Source organism: Podarcis pityusensis, assembly GCF_964106645.2.
Source record: "Podarcis pityusensis genome assembly, chromosome: 3".
Lineage (NCBI taxonomy): Eukaryota > Metazoa > Chordata > Lepidosauria > Squamata > Lacertidae > Podarcis > Podarcis pityusensis.
The window spans coordinates 100,055,315-100,081,700 of record NC_138026.1 but is presented as its reverse complement, the minus strand read 5'-3'; the positions used below and the strand labels follow the sequence as shown (position 1 = coordinate 100,081,700).

Here is a 26,386-nt window from a genome sequence, read left to right as displayed (position 1 = left end):
TTCCAATTACCTTGGCTGACGATGACATCTTTGTGTCTAGGGAGAGAAATGCAGGTTCAATTAATATATAGATAGATAGATAGATAAACATTAACTTGAAAATGAAAGATGTTATTAAATGTTAGTTTGAGTGCCTAGTCAAGGGTGCCCAAACTTTTTCCAAAGAGGACCAGATTTGATGAAGTGGACATGCATGAGGGCCAGCCAAAGTTGTAAAGTTGTTGCCCCTTTTATTTTTATTTTTTTAAACTGCCACGGGGGCCAGATTAAACTGCCCGGCAGGCCTGATTAGGCTCCCAAAACGGACTTTGGACATGCCTGGCCTAGATGTTATGAAACTATGTTGGGAAAGAAAGCTTTGGAACAGACACCTAACTATAGTGAATAAAATTACATAGTCACCATCTATCTGAAAAGTGAATAAAACACATCTTTTAAAATGGCATTTTACAATTACATAACACATCTAAAAGCTCTAATTAAATAAATTTCTCCTCTTAAAGTAACCTGGTGTATTGTGGAATTCAGGCTAAAACATCCAGTTAAGCAATACCAATCCAATAAAGAGCTGGTTATTCCAAGCCAAGTATTTAAAGAGGGGGGAGTACTTGGTTCCAATTAATTTATTAATTAATTAATTAGTAGGCTGCAATGCATGCAGAGCTTCACCCAACAGACAGAGCTGCATTGTTTGAGCTTTGTTCATACATTGCACTAAACACTGGTGCAAGCTGTCTCTACACATGCCCAAGTTTTTGAGTGAGACAGTATGCAGTTCAAACCACTGGGTACAAGCTCAAACGCTTGTGTACAGATTGTGCACTCACTGAATGCTACACGTGAGTAACTGTATGGGTGTACAGCTTAACTATTTGTGCACACAGGGTTTGTATACTCTGATTGTATACTCATTCAATGTAACACACGAACTGGAAAAGTGGGAAATGCTAATGTTCAGGAGCATCAGTTGTGTACTGAAGAACGACAGGAGTTATAAATCAGGGTGAAGGACCACACAATGATATAATACACATTTTACAGAACTTTAGCATTAACTCGGGAGAAAATGTTCGGCACTGAATCAAGCACTTACTTGTCTGTATTCTTGCCACTTTTTGATATCAATTTGGAGGCAGAGGTTGCCCTCATTAGTTTATTACGACTCTCTTCTGAACTTTCCCATGCACTGTGTGATTTTTCAAGTGTTGATGATCTCTTTACACTAGAAAACAAGCACATTTTATGTCCGATGTTAAAGCAGGAGTGAATGATGCTGCGTAACAATTCGTACTGGAAATACAGCAGCTCAAGCAGCAGCAGATGAAAGAGAGGCCAAGCCAGGACATCCTTCAAGCAAATCCAGAAGACCCCAGAAATAAGGATAAGAGAAAGCGATCTAAATGGATGTTTGAAAACCATCAAAAGGGCAACTTTAAACCTCATCAGTATAATGTTGGAACACTGTCAAGTGCAATGTAAATGCCATTTTTTAAAATTATGCGCTATGCTTTCTCATACTTGGCAATCTGCATTTATTATTATTATTATTATTATTATTATTATTCATGCTAAATGTAACAAAGGCTTTCATGGATGAGTAGTCTGATCATCCAATGCACCATCTGCAATTCTGCAATTCAAAACATGCAGATTTGTTAAAAGCATGTTTCTAATTTGGTTTGGTTTTAGATTCAGGACGGTTATAGGGGAAGATGCTAGTTCACATCACAATTCCACAGTTGCCCAATAGACAGCCTAGCAACTTATCCAGTTAAAACAATTTCCGGAAGGATGGTATGCAAAAGCTACCAACGGCAAGTTTATTTCTGCAAGACCTTCAGAAGCTAAAAAGGGGGGAAAGTGACAAAAAAGTTAGGAAGTCAAACATTACGGAAAAAAGTGCACACAGACATTTCTTTTTGCTTTGGCAGATTAATATGCTAAACCCAAGAACAAATGCCTTCGTACAGCCAAATGCCAGACAGGAGAACAGACCAAAGTCCACTTTAAGTTTGTGCAAGATAACAGAGAGTTTATGAAAGACTTAAACATGCATTAGTTAGGGCTATATCAAACACTATGCTTTTCCTACGCAGGAAGCATTGCCATTGAGAGGAAAAACACACAAGCTGGATGTGTGGCATTTACAAGTTTATCTACTTTGCTATATGTCCAGGTGCCGGGAAATGATGTGTGGCTGCAGCGTCCCAGCAGGTATGCATATGCAGAAAGAGTCACAGGTATACAAAGGCTTCAGTTCAAAGGTGCTCTGGCATAAGCAGACATTTCCACTCATGCAAGATACCCTCTTTATGCTGAAGCCTGCAGGGCCCCATCTCACGCTGCTGGGGGTCCTCAGACCTTCAACACGGGCTTTTCAAGGAATGCAGAATGATGCAATGAGAAGGAAGGGGCAGGAAAGACCAGTATAGTGAGAGGAATTCTGCTTATGTGTCTTAGGAGCCAAGCAGTGTAGGAAAGTTTATAATAATTGAATTAACTTTGAAGTAAGAATTTCTGGAATCTCTCCCCACTCCCCCTTTTGGAAGTATGACTGATGCAACCATCTTCTTGAAATCCTTTGTTAAGGGAGAGTTAAAGTTATTCCCCCCCCCCCTTGATCTTGAAGCACCTTCCACCAAGTTAAATGAATTTTAGAATTTCTGCTTTAATTCATGTAACTCTTATCGTTGTTTTTTGACAACTCTTAACTGCTGATGTGGTTGGTTGTTCTGTGTAAAGCATTTAAGTCTGATTTTTAGCAAGAGATTTCAAGGGTTATTTATCTGGCGCTGCTCTCAGTAACGGACCATATTGCTTTGCGTTTAGAAGGTCCCAGATTCCAATGCCTGGCATCTTTAATTAACATGATTGGGTAGCAATTAATGGAACAAAACTTTGCTTAAGGCCCCTGAGAGCCTATGACACAATACTGGCCGTATACACACCATACACTTAAAGCACACTTATTCCCTCACATAATCTTGGGAACTCAATTTGCTCCTCTCAGAGCTGCAATTCCCAGCACCTTTAATGAACTACAGTTCCCAGGATTCTTTGGCAGGAAAACTGTGTGCTTTAAATTTATGGTGTGTACACAGCAACTAAGGAGATGGTCAGGCAGCTGGTATTTGATTCAATTTGATTCAATTATCCAACTGAACTGGATTCAATTATCCAATTCTGGAGTTATTTTAGGGTACTAAAATTTGATATATTTTGAAGGTAAGGTTTAATAGTCGTGACATGCTATGGGGTTTCTCCCTCTTGAAAAAGAACGGCAAGTTAGAATAACAACAACCACTGTATTTGAATAATTTCGGAGACCGTTCCAACTGCTACTTTCAGTTGCGAAAGGATTATTGTTTCATTTTTATCTTTTATGTATATTTTTTGTTAAAGTTTTTCTTGGTTTAGAAAAGTACATGCATTGTCTTTTTTTCAGGTTGTACAGTCTGTTTCTGTTTATATTCAGTTTATATAGTTATTGCTCAGAAGCACTGAGAATTTTTATTCCAAGGACATAGCAGTTCATTCTTTCCCAGCTTTATTGTTCTCTTCCAGAGAGGTGTGTGCCCCAGAACTACAAATGCACTGGGGGTGCTGCTTGTTGTTTCTGTGCTCTGCCCTAACCTTACTGAGAACCCACTGCTCAGCGATAGATTGCATGCTCTGCCTGAGGGAAATCTCGGGTTCAATCCCCGATATCTCCAGCCAAAAGAGTCTGGTAGCAGGTGATGAGAAAGACTTCTGTCTAAGACTCTGAAGGACCTCTGCCTGGAGAACCAGATACTGGACTAGACAGTCTGACCCAGTTGGTGTAAGAAACTCCCTGTGTTTGTACAGCAGCAAGCAACATCTGAATTTGTAAACTGATGAAAAGGGGATAACAAAAGCCCAGTGCACTGGTCTAGGGGTGCCTCTGCATTGTCCCCGTTCTCCCAGCACCCTGTGAGGAATGGTGCAGGTACTGGCAGAGACTTCAGAAAGGAATTTATATCCCATCTGTCCATTGAACAGTCCTGTGCAGAGGTCCTAATGCACACATCATCCAGCCATGAACTCACTTTCTTATGCTGCTTGGTTTAGCAGTGTGCAATAGCATCCAGTACCACCCTGATGCAGCACTTAAGAGCTGATTTACACACACGCAGAAAGATCGTGGGTGGTTTTGTTACAGGCAGCGCTGTTGCTCAATTCATGAATGGTCTTTGTTCTATTTTCTGGTTTACGGCAGGTGTTTATGTGTGATATTTATATTAATTACCTCAATGGATTGCAGCCTAAAACTTAATGTAATTGCTTGAGATGCAAGGGAGTTCTCCAGGGCGCAAGCCTGGGCAGTGTGCATGGAGGTCCTAGGCTGCCCAGATAACAAGATCCCCCTTCTCAGCCTCGCTAGTGTGGTCCAAAGGAAAGCAGAGCAATATGTTGGGCACCGGCTTGGTTGCCTGAGTTGCCGGAAGGAGGCATACAGTTAATCTAGGTGTAAAGAACTGGATATTGTTGGTGAACAGAGGAAGGGGCCACTGTGCACCCATGCAGAGACTGAAAAAGAAGACAAAGCAACACACTGAACAGCTGTTTGAGAAACAAGGAGCCAAAATTAAAGTTTGCAAACTATACCAAGCAGACCCGAGAGCTATTAGTATGCCATCACGCACAGGCAGCACAAAGTATTAGTTAGATATGTTTACAGAAACTATGGAACGCATTTAGATTCAAATGTAATCTTTGAGGATTTCTGTTATGGTCATAGACGTGAACGCTGGGCTCGAGCTCATTAAATTGAAAGTGTCTCTACCACGTTTACAAGAAAATTGGGTGGTTGGGTAGAGGCTGATACAGTCAGAGTAGGTGGCAGCAGTGGCTGGTGGGACTGCATTGCGGCTTCTTACTAGGATGCAGAGGGGAAAGGCAGCAGCAAGGCAGGCATGATGCCTATGTGCCAGTGGGAGCTCTGGATGGGCTCGGCCAGTATGTTTGCACCATGATGACCTTCCTGCTGTGCCAGCTCTTGCCCTCCACCTCCCCATTAAATGAAGAATTCAGTTGAGTGGCCAAATGCCACTGAGAGTAGGGAGTCCATGCTCAGCAGGGCTGATTGGGTCATCCCCATCACTCTCACAGGAATTTCCCCTTCTCATGCCAGATGCTTCACTGTAGCATAAAGCCCTGGGGGTTGGGGCTCAGAAGTGGACTTGTGGGGGGACCGCTACTCTCTGGCAAACAGTGGAATACCATTCCTTTGAAAAGAGGAAAGGGAATATCTATCCTCATTTGGCTGGTTCACATGTCACTTTAAACCATGGCTTTGAGTTATGCTCACGGCCTGGAATGGGCCTGCTCCATGGGGTCGTTTCTGCCCCCCTCTTGGCTCAGGTTCAAGTGTCATTTTCCACAAAACCTCCCTAGCCATTAGACATGAACCGGGGATTGTGCTTCATCAAAAGCCAGCTTCATAAAGCCACAGTGTGCAGCTAAGCTGTTTTGAAACTGACCAGAGCTTGTCAATAAACCAGGACCTCTGGTTCCAAGAAGCCAGGATTCATGAAAAGTGAACCTAAACTCTGAAGTAGTCCATTTCTCAGGGACTGGAGCTGGGGGCTGCAGAGCGTCATTGTCAGAGAGACAACATGTGAGTCTGAGATTCTCCTAAACCTTCTTCCAGCTCACACATATGCTGTGCCACTAAAAGCATGGCTTAGCACCATGTGCAAACCAACCCGTTATGTTAATCTTTTGGGAAATGGTTTTATAAAAGACATAGGCATGCTTTTAATTGGGAGCAAAGCGCAATGTTAGTATCGTTGCAACCACTTCCTAGCTGTGTACTTGGGTACTTAGGAAACCTTTTGCCTGGAGCAGAGCTCTTGACTTCTGGGGTCTGCCTGTGTGTTGGGAGAGTCTGTGCAGAGGGCTGGGGAGAAGGTGAAGGTGATGCTTGAGTTTGTGGGTTTTGATCATTAGAATGAGAGTCCTCTTTTTTCTCTGTTTGTCCGTGAAGTTTTTCCTTCCTTTTTTCTGTACCACTGAAAAACAAAGTATAAGAAAGAGGTAAAGATTGTATTTTTAAAATGAACGTAAAATGGAGAAAAGCGAAAGGGGAAGAAAACCCAACACAATGAAAACATTTGTGCAAAAGAAATAATATGTCAGGTGAACGGCTACAGAAACCAAATATGCAATTCATTTTCTTCATAAACAGCTTGCTTTGAGATCTTTTATTTATCTACCAAACATAAAAAGTGGCTCTATTTTAGATTACATAAATCATCTGAAACTCACAAGTATAGGTTGTTATGTGCTGTACTGGTGTTCACATATCTTTATTATTATTATTATTTTGCAAAAAGCAAGCAGTTGCAACAGAGTAGTTTTTATGTCTAATATATTTCTAAATCATCAAAATTATATGTCCTCACCTTCTGTAGATGCACATTTAGTGTTCTGAAGAATAAACTAGAGCTTTGGTCTCATTGCTTAAGAAATAAATGCACCCCCAAATTTATCATGCATATTTCTTTTCCTTAAGAATTTTTTGAAGGGTTGAATTCAATGGTTTCCTTTCTGCTGATGGAAGGCTCTTTGATCCAACAGGGATCATCCATCAGCAGAACAGCGAGGAGGAGATTTCTGGCCCTGCAGCCCCCATCCTATTTCCTTAGCTGTTCCCACAGGATACCTGAACCATCTGCAGCAGATTTTGGAAGTCGATGGAAAGCTGCAAGCTGAGAAGGGATTGGCAAAAAAAAATGTCCCTCCCCATTCTGCTGATGGAAGACTCCATTGGACCAAAATACCTTCCATCGGCATAAGCGATACTGTTGGATGCAAGTATAGTTTACATTTTTGAAAAATAAAGTTAAGAAGAAGGGGGGGGGGGTGAACCACTGCTGCAATTAACTTTCAACTTTTTCCAGGATCTCTGACAAAGCAATATTGTATGGAAAAACAAACCGTAGGAAATGTCTTACCACTAGAGAAAACAACTTTGAAGTTTATTATTATGACAGATGTATTGGCAGCCCTTGCTTGCTGGTATTGTGACAGTCATCATGCCAGTTATCCTACAGTGAATCAAATATTGTCTTTCTTTCTTTTTTGTCTCTTCCAGGGTAGTTACATCCTGAATCAAGACTTATTTGGAAGTGACAGCTAGACTTCAAAAGGAACCGCTGATGTTCTGCTTGCTATTAAAATATGTTGCAAATATTGATGATTTAAGCAGCATTTCTACTAATATGGCATATCTCATACTTGATGGGGAATATTAGATTCAGCATGCGTGAGCTAAGATCATTAACTCCTGGGGCAGAGATGGGAAAACTGATCCTCGTGATGTCATTGGACTACAAATCCCACCTTCCTCGATCACTGGCCATTCTGGAAGGCCACAGGTTCCTCATCTCTGCTATACTGCGAAACTATCTTATTCCACCATGGATAGAGCAATGAAATTTCAAAGAACAGCAATTTGGACTTATTTGCACATACAACAACACAGGCCATTCCTGTAGGTCAAAGGCAGAAGGGATTAAGTAAGGGACAGGCTGTATTTAAACCACAAACAATGCAGACATCAAAACAACCATCATCATGCAAATAGGCACATGGCAGATATATGACACAGACCTGCAGAGAAACTGCTTCAGCTTTGTGTCTTTACTAGGAAAAGCCCTGAGATTTTCAAATGCAACAAATAGAAAGCTTTAAAATAAATAAATAAGCCCAGAATACCCAGGACCTATAAATATATCAGAATACCACACAAACATGTTTTTGTTAGCTTCTGGCCATCAGGCAAATGTTTAAGAAAAGTAGTTAACTTCAGCTTCTATTATCCTCCCTATCTTTTTTTGTGCCTTGGGCTTTCGATAAACAAAAATGGAAATAATTGGCCCTAAATCAGGAAGCAGGTGAAACAGAGGCAAAACAAAGGGATAATAAAGGCAGAATAGGCTACAAAGTGATATAGCCAGCCATTTTTAAAAATTTCAAATAATAGTAGTAATACTTGTAATAGCAGTAGTAACAATAACAACAACAACAACAACAATAATAATAATAATACCCATACTGACTATTGACATTCCTTTTTTTTTTTGTGCCTGTGGAATGTAGAAATGTGTTTTAATTTTATCAGTGATTTTATTTATTTTTGGAATGCTATAAACTTTTTTCAATGGTTAATTTTACAGTTTTGTTCTTTTTGTAAACTGCTTTGAGGTTTTTATTACAATCAAGCGGCATATAAATTATTGCAAATTATTCACAAGTGAGGTTCCTGGATGGATAGGGATTTGAACCCTGGTCTGTGAAGTGAGTACACTCTGACTTGTGTTCCACATTTCTCAAGTTTACGTATTTACTGTTTCAAGGACGAGGTATACCTTTTAGCAGCAGACGAAAGTGTTTCTTTTCGGGCTATTGGTATGGAAGGGCTATGGCTAGCTTTTCTGCTTCCTGCACTTCCATTAGTGATGCAGGACAGGGAGATAGCTTCACGGAGGCCCGGCTGACCTACGAGAAACACAGTGAGAAGGTAATTCGTAACAGCCTTCAAAAACATCCCCCACTGACATTCAAATTGAGATTTATCACATTTGAGATTGGCTTTGATAGAACAACAGTGAAGATAAAAAGGCTGCACATCTGGTATATGTGTGGCCGGCTTGTCAGTCAACAACGGTACTTGAGCAGAATCCAAGCAAAACAGCCCTTTGATATCCTTAAAAATCAATAAACCACCATTTGGAAAAACAGTTATAACTTGCTCCCCCCACCCCCGTTTTATACAGGAAGCATTTTTCCTTCACACAAAATAAATATCACTTTTCCGCCCACCCAAGCTTTCAGCATTGTCCTATTCTGGAAAGGTTGTGAAAACTGTAGAAACAAATAATCAAAATAATAATCAAAACTCTATATATGCACAGTTAACAAAACAAGTAACTTGTTGACCAGAACTTGAAGTGCATTTGTTGTTGTATAAAATACTGAAATGGAAATTTTAACTTTAAAGTTTCTTTCTTTTAACTTCAAAGACTATCATTAGGAATAAAAATAAACCAAATACCATCAGGTTGCCAGATGTCATTTGATTGTTTTGGGTTATTATTTTTAAAGGATCCCCCCATACTCTAGATCAGAGAGCAAGATTACAATTAAAGTGAAGTCTAGGAATACAAATACACACACACACACACACACACACACACACACACACTAAATCAGACTAAAACGCAGCTTGCCCAGCACTGTGACTCCATGGAAGACAAGAGTACATTGTCATCTACAGAAAAGATTCCTGGTCTTTGTCATTTTTCCTCTTTTCTGGTAACTTGGCCTTGCAACTTATTCTTCAAAACCCTCCATGGGTTTTGGCCACCAGATGGCTCTTATTTCATGACCACCATCATTAACATACTGCTTCAGTTTAATAAGATGAGCTACTGTCCATAGCAATATTTTCCCACTGCACACCTGATCATGACAGCTCGCCATTACATTTATTTACTTAATATGGTCTGATGACAACGAATACGTAAGAATGTACACTAATAGCTTGTACTGCCCTGTCTGTTGTATAAGGAGATGGCGACAATATCTAATATATTTATATTTAGTAGGGGGTCCCCAAACTTTCTGAGTCTGATGGAACATTTGGCAATCTAACAAACTGCTGTGGGCACCATAAAGTACCAATTTCAAAGAAGAAAGTTTGAAAGAGAGCTCCCCAGCAGGCAGAGCAGCTACACAAAGACACACAAAAAAGGAGGCAACTCCCCCTCCCTGAACTGGAAATTCAGAAAACCATTTAAAAACTGGGAAGGACCAGGGGCATTGCCGGGTGCCAAGGGGGTGTCTGTGGGCATTGTGATGCCCACAGACACCATGTTGAGAATGCCAGGTATGGCGAATGATATTATTCTTTAAATGTCTAAATGTTACCACTGCACATGGAACGTTATGAACATAATTTAACAGCTCTGATGTGCACTCAGTCACTTGGGCTCAGACATTGCTCAATGAGAACAGAAATTGCCCTGGCCACTTCAGAGTGAAAGCAACTTCCTTTTGCACGCAGCAACCTGAGGAAATTTTGGCTGGGTGCCATCGAGTACTATTAACAAAACTATTTCTGAGATCCTTCCCAGGGATCAGAAAGGCAGAAACTATATCTGAGACGCTTCATTCGCCCTTGAACTGTAGGTGAACTCCCTTCCATTCTGCATTACCATAATAGATTAATACCTCAGAGGCTGCCAGTTCTATGGAGTTGTGAATGGGAGGGACACAACTACCACAGCTCTAAATTTCCTGTCAGACAGAAAGAAAGGAAAAACAAACATGCTTTCAAATTTCACAGGAAATATATAAATTCAGAACCGAAACAGGCATTTATCGGATGTTCAAGAGGAATAAAATTGGCTTTGATGAAAGGAAAGAACTGGGGTGGGGGAGATGTCAATGTTGTCCCCTTTCATTTATCCAAAATCACTAGCATCCATATAAACTGAAGAATAAAGGCTTCCTGATTGTGGAGAGGCTTCTAAGGTTGCTCAGCTAAACATGCTTACAAGCCCCCATCTGACCTTTATGTTAAATATGTGAGAGATGGGAATGGAGTGGGAGAGACCAGTAGGAATTATAATTTCGGGAGGAGGAAGGGCTGGTACACGCGCTCCCTGCCTCCCACATCAATTTTCCCCTCACTTGGTCACACTGAATTACCTGAAAAGGGCTAAATTTGTGTTGAAATGATGTTCAACAGAACAAATTGTCCTGGGTGATAGATTTTACTTGCTGGATGCATAAAAGGTAGTGTTGTGTGATTTGTTTGCAAATATTTGTTTATAATTCTAGATGGCCCTTCACCCAAAGGTTTCCAGGAAGGCGCACAACAGGACCATCAAGAAGGTTGGACAAATTCATGGGGGATTAAGGCTATCACAATGGCTTCTAGCCACAATGACTATGTTCCATCTTCATGGTTGGAGTTGCTGGAAACTACAGAAAGGACAGTGAACTCCCACTCAAGTTCTACTTGTAGGCATCTGGATGAACACTATGAGAACAGGATGCTGGAATAGATGAGCCATTGGCTTGATCAACAGACTCCGGATGGAAAGCAGGGAAGCCCTGTTCCAAGATGAGAAGCATGATCCAAGGATGCTGAGACCCAAGTCATTATTCTAAAGGGGATTTTCAGGTAAGAAGGTGCTCTACACCTGGCTAAACTCTGCTGAGTGTCAGCAGCATTTATACAGACAAATAAGCCCTCTGGAATGATATGTTACATGACATAAATCTTACAATGCCTTGGTGACGCTTTCCATTTGCATTAGCCACCACAAATGACCATGTGCATGTATCATAGAACCATAAGTGTTGGAAGGGACGCTGAGGACCCTCTAGTCCCTGCGATGCAGGAATATTGCAGCTGTTCCTTATGAGGATCAAACCTGGAACCTTCACCATGCTCTAAACAACTGAGCAATCCAGCTTGTGTAACCACTTGTGTTTATGAAAGTCCAAACGGAACTTGGTTATCTCAAACAGCCCTAACACAGTAACATTTTTGCACTTACTATACATACAACCATCTGATTTTATGCTGCATGTAAATTGCCAAACCAGAACGAACCATTACAGCTAGACTAGCTCTCGGTGTTATCTTTTGGCTCAGGACAGGAGCCAGATGCAAGCTGAATGTAAAATGAGATCCTGTGTTTGGGCAATGAGGATTAGAGCCAAACTGCTGGAGATCAAAGTAGTGAAAATGTCTTCCACAGATAATGGATTCCATCTCCATTCTGATAATTTTCATAGAATAATATCTGCCAAGCTTGAGAGACCCCTTTCATTAAAAACCTGTCAAGTATGTGTGTGTGAATGAAAGATAACATAGATTTAGACAAAGCCCTCTTTAAACCTTTTATGTTGCTCCTACAGGCACATAATCAGAGAACAGAAATGGCTAGAGAAAGATTAAGGCTAATTTTGTTGCAAGAATGCATGAACATTGCTCTTTGGGAAACAGAACATTTGTAGGTTCCTCTGGGCTTTGCCTTTGTCCTCACAAAAATTCCAGCTTCTCAATTACCTTATAGTTCCTTTAAGCTCTTAAAATTTATTCCACAATGTGCTTTTCCCTACCTGTCCCATTTCCCCTCTCAGTTTAGAAAAGAGTTAACACTGTGCCTGCAATGGCATTTTTAATTATCTGTAGGAAAAGAGGGAATCTTCTCCCCACTCTGCCGGTCTGAAATTTGGCACGGTTGATGCTCTGGAAGGTAAGGCGATCTGAAACGTTCCGTGTCAATAAATGAAAAGCACCAAAAATAACAGACATCATTAGTTGCCTCCCCCTGAAATTGAGTACAAAGAAAAGCAACAAAAAGGAACATTGAAGGCAAATGGAATTTATCATGAAATGAATACAACTGTAAGGAATGAACAATAAAAATAATAAAACTAACAAAACATTCTTTTTCCACAATCCTTTTTGCAAAGATTAAAAAAAAAAAATACTGTTTGTTTGTTTTTCACAGTCTGAACTGACCTGAATCTTACAATCTTCACTCTAGAACAACTTGAGAATGTTTGCACCCAGAGAAGAACCTGCAGGCTACAGGGTGTTATGGGCAGAACTGGTTACCATTAGAGAACAATGGTGAATATGCATTTTTAGATTCACAGAAAAATTACAGACAGGAGGACTACAGGGTACGTTAGAAAGCTACTATGAAAACCCTTGGAAGCTTTAAGACAGCTCAGTGTCACGGGACTGGAAGAAAGATCAAGAAGAGTCGGGATAGAACTGACAGAGATTAAGGGAACCGGGTGGTCATACATAATGAGGGTGAGGCAAGAAAAGGGACATAAAGCTGTCAGTACCTCGTGGCTACACACTAAATGACTTTATTAAAAACCAAACCTCACTTTTCATACCCTAAAACTTCCACTTTGCTACAAATCTGCCATCCAAATCCCTGACTGCCCTGATACGTAACATATGTTATAAATATGGCTATTACTATACTTTAGTAATTCTTTAGCGCCAATGCAAATGCATAATAGTAGCATTGCATTCCTTAATGAAAAACTGCTACACCAAAAGTATATTCGGCGGTGTAAAATGTACTTGTTTGCTTTCCTTAATTAATGTTTACAAATGCACAAACTCAATGCACGGGGTGGGATATCAGATTCTCTAGCTTTATCAAAAAGTAAGTATGACTGTACTGCTCCAGCCTATGATTCATAATTTCCGATATGCTGTCTGCCATGAGTGGCTGATGGACCAACCAATCCCACAGATTAACTAAAAATATTAGCACTGTTCATAAGAAGCACATGTTCCATCAGTGCATGAACAGATCAGCCATACCGACTAACCTTTACTAGCAAATGCTAGCTTGCCTCACCTTCTGATGCCTACATATTTAGCATGTCTGCAGTGAGGAAGCTTTCACGTATACAGCTGTATGCATGACGGTGTCCACAAAATCTGGAACCCTTCTAGATTCCAGAAGACTTTGCACAGATACCTGCACTGTGCACTCAGACATCAGGGGGCACTGTGCGTGACATGTGGTTAAGATAGTTGGCTTGATCCTGTCAGTTGAGAGAGTGAGAGTTTTGTAGGGACAGGGCTATGGTCAGGTCGGTTATTTTATTTGTGACATACTTCACAACACTCAATTTTGTAGGCACATAAACTGTTGATTAACTGGTTTGTTTCATATCATCTCCCCACCCCAACTCCCTATCTGAACTTGATGGCCTCTATATGTGTGTTAATGCAAAACTCATCCTATGAATAATTTTTAAAAACAAAAATCGAAGCATCTTTCACATTTAATCAGAAGTCCATCATTTTACTCATAATTCATACTCACTGAAAAATATAATCAAGGGATTTTTTTTTTATTACGTTCACAAATAATTTCTTCAAAAGGGAAACAAATGTAGGCTCTTCTACATTAAAATAGAAACGGCAGCTGTGAGTAAGTGTGAATGAGAAGCGCTTCCGCTTTTCATACTTCCTGGGCAGTGTCCAAAGCATCTGGTATCCACTTATCTCTCCATGTCATTACAAAAGAAATGCAAAGAGAAGCACTCTGGCACTATCCATCCCATTGCTTCTGGGAGCATCTCTGAAGCCACTAAATGGCCACCGACCTCTAGCATCTAGGAGCAGTTAAGAATAAAATATACTACCAGTAATTCTCCATTGCAAGATCCATTTGCAATGAGTGGCTTTAACCAGCTTCTCAAATCCAACACAGGTCCAATCAAGAAATGCATGCATGAAATCTCCCTGTGCATTCTTTACTGAATTCTTTAGAAAATACTGGGGAGTTTCCAAAAAACTGTGCAAAATCCTTTCTCTCTCATCAATTGAAATGTTAGCTAAATGTTAATTCTGAGTGACTGTTTAGAAAATAATTAAACTCAATGCAGAAGACAACCAGGGGTTCCCCACAAGGGTGAGGAGGTAGGTTCAAGACTCCTCAGTTTCTTCCCTTGTAAACTTTGAGGAAGTTCTATTCTTCATCTGAAACCAGGGTACGCACCCTGGTTAAGAATGAAAACCCTGGTTAGCATTAACCATTGGTACAGCCTTTGTACTGATAAGGCAATGTTAAAGCACATAAAGAAAGGAAACTGAACAACAGGAAGGGGAGAGATCTTCTCATTTTAAAACCGCAATTTGCAAGGGGTAAATCTGTACCACAGATCATTACTCAAAAAATGTTTTGGTTATTTGTCAACATATTCCCCAAATCAACATGTAATGATTCTGTTTCTAGGTGATATTACAGGAAAACCTCTAAAGAAAGAAGGAAAAGAGGGGGGGGGACACATCCAGTTTCAAAGTCGCTACAAAAGTTGTACATTCATTCAAATGTAAACTAAACCCTGGCTGTACTTCTCCTGTAAGACAATTCCATCCAGCTGTGACACACATTTACATCTCCAGAAACGGTGCTTATGTGGGAGATAGATAACATATCACATTCTTATACTCTCCTATTCTCCACGCACACAGAGCGCAAAGAATTTTTCGCCATTAGAGATTCCATCTAAGCCAACTCTCAGCTCTTTGCCTCCACATTCAGCAAGAGAAGCTGGTCCATTTATCTTCCTCTGGGGTCAGATGCATTACGCTAGGCTTTCAGCCTGGAAGCAGCCTTTTCAGAGGGGGCGCAGTAGCCTTCATCTTGCCCTTCAAATGCAGGCTTAATCCAAGCAGTCTCTAACTAGTGCCATTGTGTGTGCTGTGGACATGCACTCCAGGCCTGCAGTCTTATGTTACATATATTTTGACACCCTATGAGGTCCTAATGCATTTCCCAGACACCAGCTGTGGTGCAATCTATCTCGCTGGCAGCCACAAGCGCCAGAGTATACCTTCCTCCTTCTCCTCCTCCGCTGCTTTCAGGTTGTCGTTTTCTGGCATACTACGCAAGTGCCAACATTTTGTAGTGTGAAGGGAAAAATCATGAAATACTGACATTCCGAGACTTTCCAGAAGGCAAAACATCCTAGCAGGAACAAGAGATGCTGCTGATCTTCCTCTCTGTTTGTCCCACTGCGTAATACACACCTGCATGAACCTCTGCTGGTAGGGATATATAGGAACCTATCATGTGTAAATAATTTCTTCATGAAAAAATACTACAAAAGAGTACACCTGTGGAAGGTTGGAGTAAATTTTTTTTATTTCATTTATATCCTGCCTCCTCTCCAAGAAGCTCAAGGGGGCGTTCGCAGTTCTCCTTCTCCTCATTTTATCCTCACAAGAACCCTGTGAGGTAGGTTGGGCTGAGAGGTAGTGACTGATCCAAGGCCCCCAGCAAATTTCAAGAATGAGTGGGGATTCGAACCATGATCTCCCAGCTCCTGTTCCAACACTCTAAAAGCTACAACACACTAGCTCTTAAATACCTATTAAGAGATCACCTTGTGGTTTTAATCTAATTGCGAATTTAGAACATTAAAAGGCACCCCAAATCCAGGATCATTTCCAGATTATAAACTTGATTTTTCAAGGGGATTAACACCCCATCCAAAACAAAGGGTTTAAGCACAAGGACTTCTGTCTGTGCAACAGGACTTCCTCTCCTCCCCAGAATGGGGGGGGGGGGGAGGTATTGGACAAAGAGTGGGAGTCCCATTGCACAGACAGAAATCCTTGCGCTAATTAGTTTTATCCATTAAAAGTCATCCCAAAACAAATCCAGAATCCACCTCTCTTCTAACCAGGAGCACCTGTTGTGTCTGGAATAAGCTTCAAATTATTAGCACTCATTCGGCTCCTTGCCCTCTTCCAAGACACTTCGCTTCCCTGACATAGATGAAAAGGAGTAACAGAGATGCATGTCATCTGCACATTGATAGCAATGTATTTCAATTACACTTACTTAGGCTTATTTGCAAGCTCAGTTACACATTAGGTCTTCGTGGAAAATGTGAAGAAAGCAAGACAGGTGTTCTGGGAGACAGTTCCAAGCAGGCAGCAAGAAAGAGAAGTATGAAGCCTTTTGGCTGAAGAAAGAGATCTTCATCCACTGGAGGATGGTAGAACTGGAGGAGAGAAGCTCAGGTGCAGGGATATATTGGGATGCAAGCGCTGAGAGACTTGGGTCAAGACCATGGAGAACTCTGAAGGCAAGGACATGGGGGATTGTGCTGGATCCAGATGACAGAAATCCAGTGAAGCCATTTAAGACAGTGTGTTGTATGATCAAAGAAAAAAGAGAGGTCTCTGCAAACTGGTTTTTGCAGGACAGCGCTGGATAGAAGGGGAGGGACCAAGATGAAACAATGAAAGAGAATAACAAGGAAAGGAAAAGATTACTTTAGTCTAGGTGCTAGGAAGCCAGAGTTTTTGCTGAGGTGACTGAGAAAAGGGGCCATATTTTAGCAGTGCTGTAAAAGGAAGAAGCTACACGTTTTGGCAACAGACTGGATATGGGTAATAAAAGCAAGAGAGAGAAAGCAATCAAAGCTAATGTCAAGGCTGCGTGCTTGTACCACAGAGTGGATGCCAAGGAATTGATAAAGAATGTGCACAGGATAAGAAAGCTTGGGAGAAACTAAGGGAAGCTCAGTTTTGCACAGATTGCATTTGAGACAACAACAACAAAGCAACAAAGCAGAAATACCAGAGATGCAGAATTGGGGTGAGGGGGATAATTTGGGGAAGTGAAAGAGAGAGCAGTAGACCTGGATGTCAACTGCATGCAGGTGGAACTGAAAAGTCATGGGATTTGAGAAGGACACGGAAGACAAAATATACTTAAACAAACAGAGGGTGAAGACAGATTAATTAAAATTATTTCAGCATAACAAAACAAGACAACTCAGTACTGAAAAAAATCACCCCTAAAGAAACAGACTTTGAGTCTTCAGCATATGATGAAACAATCCTTCAGTGCGAATGAGGAAATAAAACTGAACTTAGCACTTTGTTCCTTCCATATTTGTTTGTTCGTTCCAGTTTAGTACTTCACAGAATGCATACACATCCATTTTAAGGCAACCGATAAAAGGGAAGAAAAGAAACGGAAACTGTAGATTTCTGGCTTGCATATGCAGATTTATGCATCCTTAGGAAACTTGTAGAATGAACAAAACTGTGCAACTGTTGATGCAGTGAAACACAATGTGCTGGAAAAAAATCCACCTTTCACCAACCTGTTGCCTCCAGATGTTGTTGGACTACAATCCCTATAACCTTTGACCATTGCCATGCTGACAGGGACTGATGGGAGTTAGAGTCTTGCAACATATTGAGATCACCAGACTGAGGAAAGGCAATTTAAACCAAGTTTCTGACATTCAGAAATGTGACGCTTGTACATGTGAAATTGACCGTAATTGATGTTCCAACTGGTTGATTGACAAGAGAGAAGTGGGCATTGTAGGTAAAATCATGGAGTACCTGCGGATTACCTTGGGTTGTACAGCCAATCCAAAGAGTGTTGCCCTTGCAATTTTCAGTCAATGAGGTAAACGACTGGTCTAGACTCTAGACAATACACTCAGCCACGATGGTAGCTTGAACTGTGGCCAGGCCACCAAGATTCCCCAAACTGGACTTGGGTAACTGGCTAATCATGCATGAATCACTTTGAAATATTGCTGGACCTAGACTAACTTCTGTGATTTGCCAGACAATTTTCTGGAAGCTCCCCTCCCCTCCAAATTAATGTTCTGTTGCAAGATTTCTGCTTCCAATTTTTTAATATATATTTTCAGTTTAAATGCACAGTGGCTGAAGTGGTTTCCATCGATAATGTGCAAGTAATAACAGCTGCTTCAGAATCTTCAAGTATCTTTCCTGGTCACAGTATTTACACCCTATTTTATTTAGGTACAGTACTGTAAAATCTACACCAATAACTGAATTGACCTTTTATGTTTATAAGTGTTTTCTGAGGTGGAGTGCAGGGAGGGAAGAGGGTATTATCAATTTTGAATCCATTCAGTTTTCTCTAGTTTTCTTCAAATAAATATTGTTTCTACATAAGATGACCCAAAATTCAAAATGACATTTGGATAAATTAAAATGTGCTTGCTTCCAGAAATAATTTTTGCTGCATTGATGCTGCAGAAGATAAAATTCTTCTTTTACTGAGACTTTCAGAAAAAAAACCCATCTGCTTTTTAAGGATCTAATAGAAACAGAATTGTCAGTTCTCTCTTGAACTCTTTTTTCCCCTGAAGGCTTGCCATGAGCATTGCTGGCCACAGGAATTATATTTCTTCCAATCAGCCAAATAGCATGGCTGGTTTTTAAAGCAGTCTGAGATAAAACCTGTCTTCTCTTTTTTTGCTCCTTTGGGCATCATGCCAAACCATGGCAAAGGAATCTTAAGTATGGTGGCCATGACTGACATCTGAACTGACAAACTGTAGACACAGCCACAATTATGTCTCTATGGTACAGCTGTTTCTGCAGGCAGAAGAGCTGAGCAGACGGAAAACCAAAACAGACAAACAGTTCAAAACTCTGGTTTATCTTATAGTTTGGAAATACAAATCATGGTTTGGGTTCTAAACTATGGTTCATGTAAACCATGGCTTGGTGTGACGTCTGAACTGAGCTCTTGTGTCGCTACAAGAAGCTGCCAGCACAAGGGCCATATGCAGAATGAATATAACACGAACAACACGTGAGTGGCTTTGCAAGCAAGGCATTCATGTAAAGACAATTACAGTGGTACCTCAGGTTACATACGCTGCAGGTTACATACGCTTCAGGTTAAAGACCCAGAAATAATGCTTCAGGTTAAGAACTTTGCTTCAGGATGAGAACAGAAATCGTGCTCCGGCGGCACGGCAGCAGAAGGCCCCATTAGCTAAAGTGGTGCTTCAGGTTAAGAACAGTTTCAGGTTAAGAACGGACCTCCAGAACGAATTAAGTACTTAACCTGAGGTACCACTGTACATTTAAAAACCAACACCCAAGTAGCATTCAGCCTTGCATATATTATATATTTTAATTGTGGCCCACACTTTCCACACAAGATTACAATATTGCTTCATGCTACCCATCTAATTCTTAAGACCCTGAAACAGCCTGCTGCTCCTGTAATTAATGGACCAAACATTTATTATGCTTTTCTACTTTGGAATAAGAATTTCTATGTAACTGCTGCCAATAACAAAAGGCACTAGAATGCTGCTAATGGCTCTTAAAACAACAAATTTGCTTTTATAAATGCCATCTTGCTTCATGTACTTGTCATGGATCCTCTTATAATAACATCTTACTTCATCAAAAGCATTTTCTGGGTGGGATTACAGCCTTCAGCCAACTCATTATATTCATTCTGTTTGGCCTGCTTTAAACTAGATGCAAAGTACTTATAAATAACCACCCCTCCCCCACACATAATAGCTTAACTCCTTGATCAACAGAGATACCTTAAATAATGCTGTGACAAAACCCACACATTCATGAAACTGTGAATGGAGGGCTGTTTCCTTCCCTCCCACTTTTGTGAGGGCAGGAGGGCAGAACTACAGTGAAAAGTTTTCAGGGAGGGGTTACTGGAATCATAAAACAGCCTGCTGGATCAGGCCAATGGCCCATCTAGTATCGCATCCTGTTCTCACAGTGGTCCCTCAGGTGCCTGTGGGAAACCGGGAAACTGGATTTGAGGTTTCTCTATTCTTCTTGCCCTTACCTTAAAAACATTATTAAGCCCATAGGAGGACAAGATATCAGGACACCCTTCCATAGGTTTCAAAGAAAGAGTGTCTGGCCAGGAGGTGGCCTACAGAAAGCCAATAAGACCTGGGTGGTTTTTTAACATAAAAGTTACAAGCTTTTAATATAATAAAATTCACCTGGGGCACTCAGGTGCCAAACAGTTTCCAGTGGATCTGTTGATCAGTTCACTAGGCTATATTATGGATGGTGTATCAGCCAATGCATAAATTATAGTACATATAATAAACTGTGGTATGTATGTCCCATGAGTTACAGATGAAATATCAGCTGTCCTCCTACTGATGAATGATGCACAAGAATACAAGATGTGGCCTATATCAGGGTTTCTCAAACTTTCTGCCCCCAGGACCCACCTGAGAAAGATAGAAATTACTGAAGCACACCAGTAACAAAATGGTGGCAGATGGGAGTTAGAATTTGGTGCAACCACCTGGGAATTACTAACTTTTTTTTTTTTTACTGATATTTAATTTATCTTTGGAAATTGCTAACATATTTACTGTAGAGTTTTGCTTGTGGCAAGGAGTTCCATACATTAGCTTTTCTCAAGTTAAGTACAGACATGTGCTCCGGAGGTATTGTGAATCCTCCCCATTTTATGCATCAAAACTACTGCAAAGTTCCAATAGCTGAAACATTTTCATTCGCTTTGGACTGAATAAATATCGCTAATATTTTTTTATTTTATGGGGAGGGAAGAACAAATGCCTACAGGAAGCAGACTTAGTGCTACGACGGTGATGTTTTGTACCATGCCCAAATATGCATTTGATTATTTGCTGGCAAAGTATTTCCTTCATATCCTATCAGTAGAGCCAGATGAATGACCCAAATTAGCAAGTAATGAGGAACTAGCACCTACCTCTGCGGTATAGCTTTCTTGGTGCCGCTAAACCATTTCTGGGAAAAGTTATTAACTGCATCCACAAATGACAATAGACACTTACTGTGGAATACGGCCAATAAATCTTTATAACAATGCAGCATGGCAATTCTTGCCATTGCTAATATTATAGTATGCAGGTGAAGTAACTGCTAATTTGTGGCAAGACTGCAAAAGAAAATTACTGTTTGTTTGTTTAAAAAATCTGCAAATTGCATTTTACAGGTGCTTCTAAAATCCTCCTCACCCCCCAACACGCACACTTTGTTTTCTTCATTGCTAGCGCTAGCTTTTCTCATATTTTTTACGAGGAAGGCACACAACTCAGCAGTAGAGTACATGCTCTGAATGTAAAAGGTCACAAAATCTGCAGGTAGGCTAGGAAAGATGCCTGTATGAGACTCTAGAGAGCCACTAACAGTCACAATAGACAATTCTGAGACAGATGGACAAATATTCTGTCCATATAGAGAGCAGCTTCATACATTTTCAACAGTATCATGTTGAAAACAGCTCACAAACTAGTTCTTACAGCAGTCTTCTCCAGTCTGGTGGTCTCCAAATGTTCTGGACTACAACTCTGATCAGGTCCAACCAGTGCAGCCAAACTGGCTGGGCCTGATGTGAACTGCAGTTCTAAACATCTGGAGGGCACCAGGTTGGGAAAGGTTGTGTTAGAGAAAGCGCGTCTGTGGTTTTCTGAGTCTCTGCCTTGAGGGAACATCCATGCCAACTTGTCTGTGAAGAACCTGCTGGCAAGCTGCCACAGAATTTCGGTGAATTACAGAAGATTCTAAGCCATAGTCTGGCCAATGAACTTAGGATGCTATTCAATGTTACTCATACTCAGCGTAGACCCAGTTAATTCAGTGAGTCTACTCTAAGTAAGCACCTTGGGAAAAGGACCAATTATTATTATTATTATTATTATTATTAACCGTATTTTTCGTCCCATAGGACGCACCTAGATTTTGGGGGGGGGGATAAAGGAAGAAAAAAATTATTTCCCCCCCCCAGGCGCGGGGCTGGCGCAAGGGAAGCCCGAGCTTATCCCGACCCCAGCCCCCAGAACAGGCTGCTGCCTGCAAGCCTTGCGAGCCCAGCGGGACCTCCCGCCGGGTGCGCAGGGCTTGCGGACATCTGCCCGAAACACGGGACGTGCTCCGCAGCACGCCCCGTGCTCCGGGCTGCAGGCTGCCGCTCCAAGCCTTGCGCACCCGGGGGGAGTTCCCGCGGGTGCGCAAGGCTTGCGAACACTTGCCCGCAGCACGGGACATCCTCCGGAGGGCGCCCCGTGCTCCGGGCTGCCGCCCGCAAGCCTTACGAGCCCGTGGGAACTCCCGCGGGGCTTGCAAGGCTTGCGGATAGCTTCCTGAAGCCTGGAGAGCGAGAGGGGTCGGTGCGCACCGATGCCTCTCGCTCTCCAGGCTTCAGCGAAAGCCTGCATTCGCCCCATAGGACGCACACACATTTCCCCTTCATTTTTGGAGGGGAAAAAGTGTGTCCTATAGGGCAAAAAATACGGTATAGCCCACCCATCTGGCTGGGCTTCCCTAGCCACTCTATCAACCCTACCTATGTTAATTCTAAGTGACTGCTATACCAGTAGCCATTAGTACACGTGAAAAGGATCTAGGGATCTTAGCAGACTACAAGCTTAAAATGAGTCAAAACTAATGCTATTCTAGTGTCCAGGTCAAAGTAAGTCATAGTATCGCTCTATTATGGCTTGGTCACACCACATCTGGGGTACAGTGTCCAATTCTGGGCACCACAATTTAAAAAGGATATTGACATGGTGGAATGTGTGCAGGAGGGCAACCAAGATGATCAAGAGTCTGGAAACCAGGCCTTGTGAGGAACAATAGAGGGAGCTGGGTACATTTAGCATGCAAAAGAGGATATTAAGAAGAAATATGATAGCCATCTTCAACTATCTCAAGGGCTGTCACATGGAGGATAGAACAAGTCTGTCTTCTGCTCTGCGGAGTAGGACCCGAACCAATGGCTTCAACTTACAACAAACGAGATTCTGACTAAACTTCAGGAAGAACTTTCTGACAGTAAGAGCTGTTTGACACTGGAAGAGACTCTGCTGGAAGGTGGTAGACTCTGAATCGTTGGAGATTTTTAAGAGGATTGGATGGTCATCTGTCATGGGTGCTTTAGTTAAGATTCCTGCATTGCAGGGGGTTGGACTAGATGACCCTCAGGGTCCCTTGCAACTCTACAATTCTATGATTAACAATTAAGAACATTAATAAAAATGCACTCAGCTTCCCTGAAGAGCTGCTGCCAGTTAGTGCAGACAATACTGAGCTAATAGACCAATGGTCTGACTCTGCATAAGGCAGCCTTTTACATTCCTATGGTGCATTGGGTCAAGATCAATCAGCTTCACTAATCTTCTACAAGAACTGATGGCTGCTTTAGTCTGCTTTTTAGTTTGTTTGTTTGTTTGTTCATTTGTGTGGTTTTCTTTTGCCTTTGCCTTGCTTTATATTTTAATGATTGTTATTAAAATGTGTTCTGTGGATTAGCTTTTCTTTTCCCTTCGTGCTTTTGTACACCACTCTCAAATTCTTTTTAAATCAATAAACATCCCCCAAATGAATGCCAAACCATGTGCACTTGAGGCCTCCCTTACCTTTACTTGGTGCCGATTTTCTCACAGATGCGACATGATCTTCGGAGATGGCAAGGCGCCGCAAAACATCAGCCAAAGCTGCTTTCAGCACTGTGATTTCATCCTCTTGTTGCTGCACTCTCAGTTCAAGAGCCGAAAGGCGGTCTTGGACATCGGATGTACTTGCTGCAGAAATGCTGTCATCTGCCAAGAAAGAAATAATCAGAAGGAAAGTCATGCGACGTTCTAAAGCTCTGTTTGTGCAGGATTTTGAAATAAATGCAAATAAATCATTAGTCATGTTTATACCCCAGCCCCCTTCTATACAAAGTGCCCAAAGTGGAAGGCAGCAAAATCGGCATGAAAAATAACCAGTCCACTTAACACCAATAAGCAATGCCACAGTATAGAATGTAAAGTCAGCAAAAATGCCCGACAGAAGGAAAGGCTCAGAAGCTCAATTCTAACACATTTGGCTTTGTGTTATGACCACCACACAGGGGCAGCTTTAAACAGCTTCACTGCTAATGGACATTTCAGAACTGTTTAGAATTTAGATTTTGCCAATTTCCCTTAGAGCTCCCAGTGCTGGCGGTCCTCTGTCCTTCTGAAGCAGCTTTTCAGGAGGACAGCAGGGCTCTGCAAAAGGAACTGATGAAATCGCCTCTCCCGGCGGACTATCTCATGGGTAGAGTGCCACGCAAATGTGATCCGACACAGTGCTGAGTTGAAGCTGCTCTAAACATCAGACTTAAAATTTTCTTTTAAGGGTGGCTCCTGAACAAGAAAGTGGGATGAACCGTCTATAGAATCTTAATCTTTGGAAATGCAGAATCTCAACTTGAATAGAGCATCGCTATTAACGACAATTTGAGATCTTAGGGGATATCTTATATGAAGTAGACATTCAAAACCTGCCCTTGGAATATGCTGAGGTCACTGGGTCAAAAATACATTGGCTTGTATCCAAAGGACCGCTAAGTAAGTGTTCAATCAGCGCAAGGATTTCTTCTTGCGCAGTGGGAACGGTCCTCCACCTGCCCTGCCCCCTCCCCTAAATCTGCTCCGGGGGGTTGTGTGAACCCCCAAAACGGTTTTAAATGGCGCGCAGTGAGAAGTCCTGTTGCATAAGCAGAAATCCTTGTGTTGACAGGGTTGTTACTTATTGCTAGACTGGATACAAGCCATAGAAAGAAATTAACCACTATTGTTTCATTAATTTGAGGAAGTGAACCCCACCACCACCTGCCTGATCCTTCCTGCTGAACAACATTAATTTCTGGCTCATGCCCCTATTCTCATACCATCCTGCTCCAGTTACAACTGGTGTTCTTCGTGAGCAGAAAATTGAATGTAAATGATGCTAGTGAGCAACACAGAAACACATTTAAAGACACTCCTGTAATAATCAAATGAAAGCACACAAAAACAAACCGAAAGATGAAATTACTCAGGAATCAGTACTTAAAGCGAATCTGCTACCATAGACTCAATTCAAAGTATCACTGGTCTATTTCTAGATTACTCATATTGGTGTATGATTCACATCTCCCACTGTTGATCATTTCAAGATGTTCCACTGCCAGTATTATTTTTAAATTTGGCAATTATCAACTGATTATATTTTTAAGCGATTATGATAGCTGCTCAGCACCTACATCAGCGAGTTAATACAATGGTGACTAAAGAAGAAACAGGCCCGATTTACAAATGCAAAATCAACCAGTAATAATGCAGTTCCACAGATAAGAATCTCAAGAAGTGCTAGCGACTCGTGGCAGAAATGTGACCCCATTGCATGGAAAGTGCTATTTTGGGCTTACTATCAGAAGCAAAATGTGCAAGATGCAAAAGTTACAAGAAGAGTTTCTTTAATATACATTCAGCTCTGCTGAAATACAATGGGCAGTTGGGGGCCACCACACAGACAGAAAGAGCCTGAGCTGGAAAAGCTTTACAGCTGGGGAGTCAGACTAGTCAAGAAGTTGTGGAATCTCTAAAGGTTATTAGCGAGAGGATGAATAACACCTGTTATGTCTAGGGATGTTCTAGAGAATTTGCCCTTCCAACTCCCGATTCTATTTCAACAGGAGCCAGATTCAACAGATACATATTTCTGGCTTCCGTGTATCTTTAAAGGGGATTTAAATAGCTTGCAAACATATGCAAATATCACGCCGTTACGGACATTTCAGAACTGTTTAACATTTTACATCTCACGTGCCAACCCCACCCTCCTGGGGTCTCGAGCAGCTGTACCCCTGGCGACAGAGATACTTGGTGTGTTTTATAAGTGGTAGAAAAAAACTGGTTGTTTTAACAGCAAGTAGAAGATAATACATTGGTAAACCATTAAAAAAAATATTATGGCAACATCTCTCATACATTTCTGACTGTTCAGCAGTGGAACAGACTCTGGCGAAAGGTGGCGGACTCTCTTCCTTGGAGGTTTTTAAACAGAGCTTGGATGGCCATCTGTCATGAATGCTTTAGCTGAGATTCCTGCATTGTAGAGGGTTGGACTAGATGACCATTGGGACCCTTTCCAACTCTATGATTCTATATAGAGTTGCTGTTCCTGGCACATAGCCCACCGAGGTTTAAGTCCTGGGTGAGAAAC

At 41.5% G+C, this 26,386-nt stretch overlaps 1 protein-coding gene across 2 annotated transcripts in view; it reads right to left on the bottom strand.

Annotated features, from left to right (window-relative positions):
• EML4 (EMAP like 4) overlaps positions 1-26,386 on the bottom strand; it is an 89,824-nt gene that overhangs the window by 48,622 nt on the left and 14,816 nt on the right. Inside the window, exons 2-6 of one of the 2 annotated variants that reach the window (XM_081000500.1) lie at positions 23,788-23,970; positions 8,394-8,523; positions 5,853-6,032; positions 1,094-1,222; positions 11-36 (exon numbers count right to left, since the gene is read on the bottom strand). In XM_081000500.1, the coding sequence (XP_080856626.1) occupies positions 11-36; positions 1,094-1,222; positions 5,853-6,032; positions 8,394-8,523; positions 23,788-23,970 (648 nt within the window). The remainder of the gene's footprint in view (positions 1-10; positions 37-1,093; positions 1,223-5,852; positions 6,033-8,393; positions 8,524-23,787; positions 23,971-26,386) is intronic. The other variant, XM_081000501.1, reaches the window with a different exon arrangement.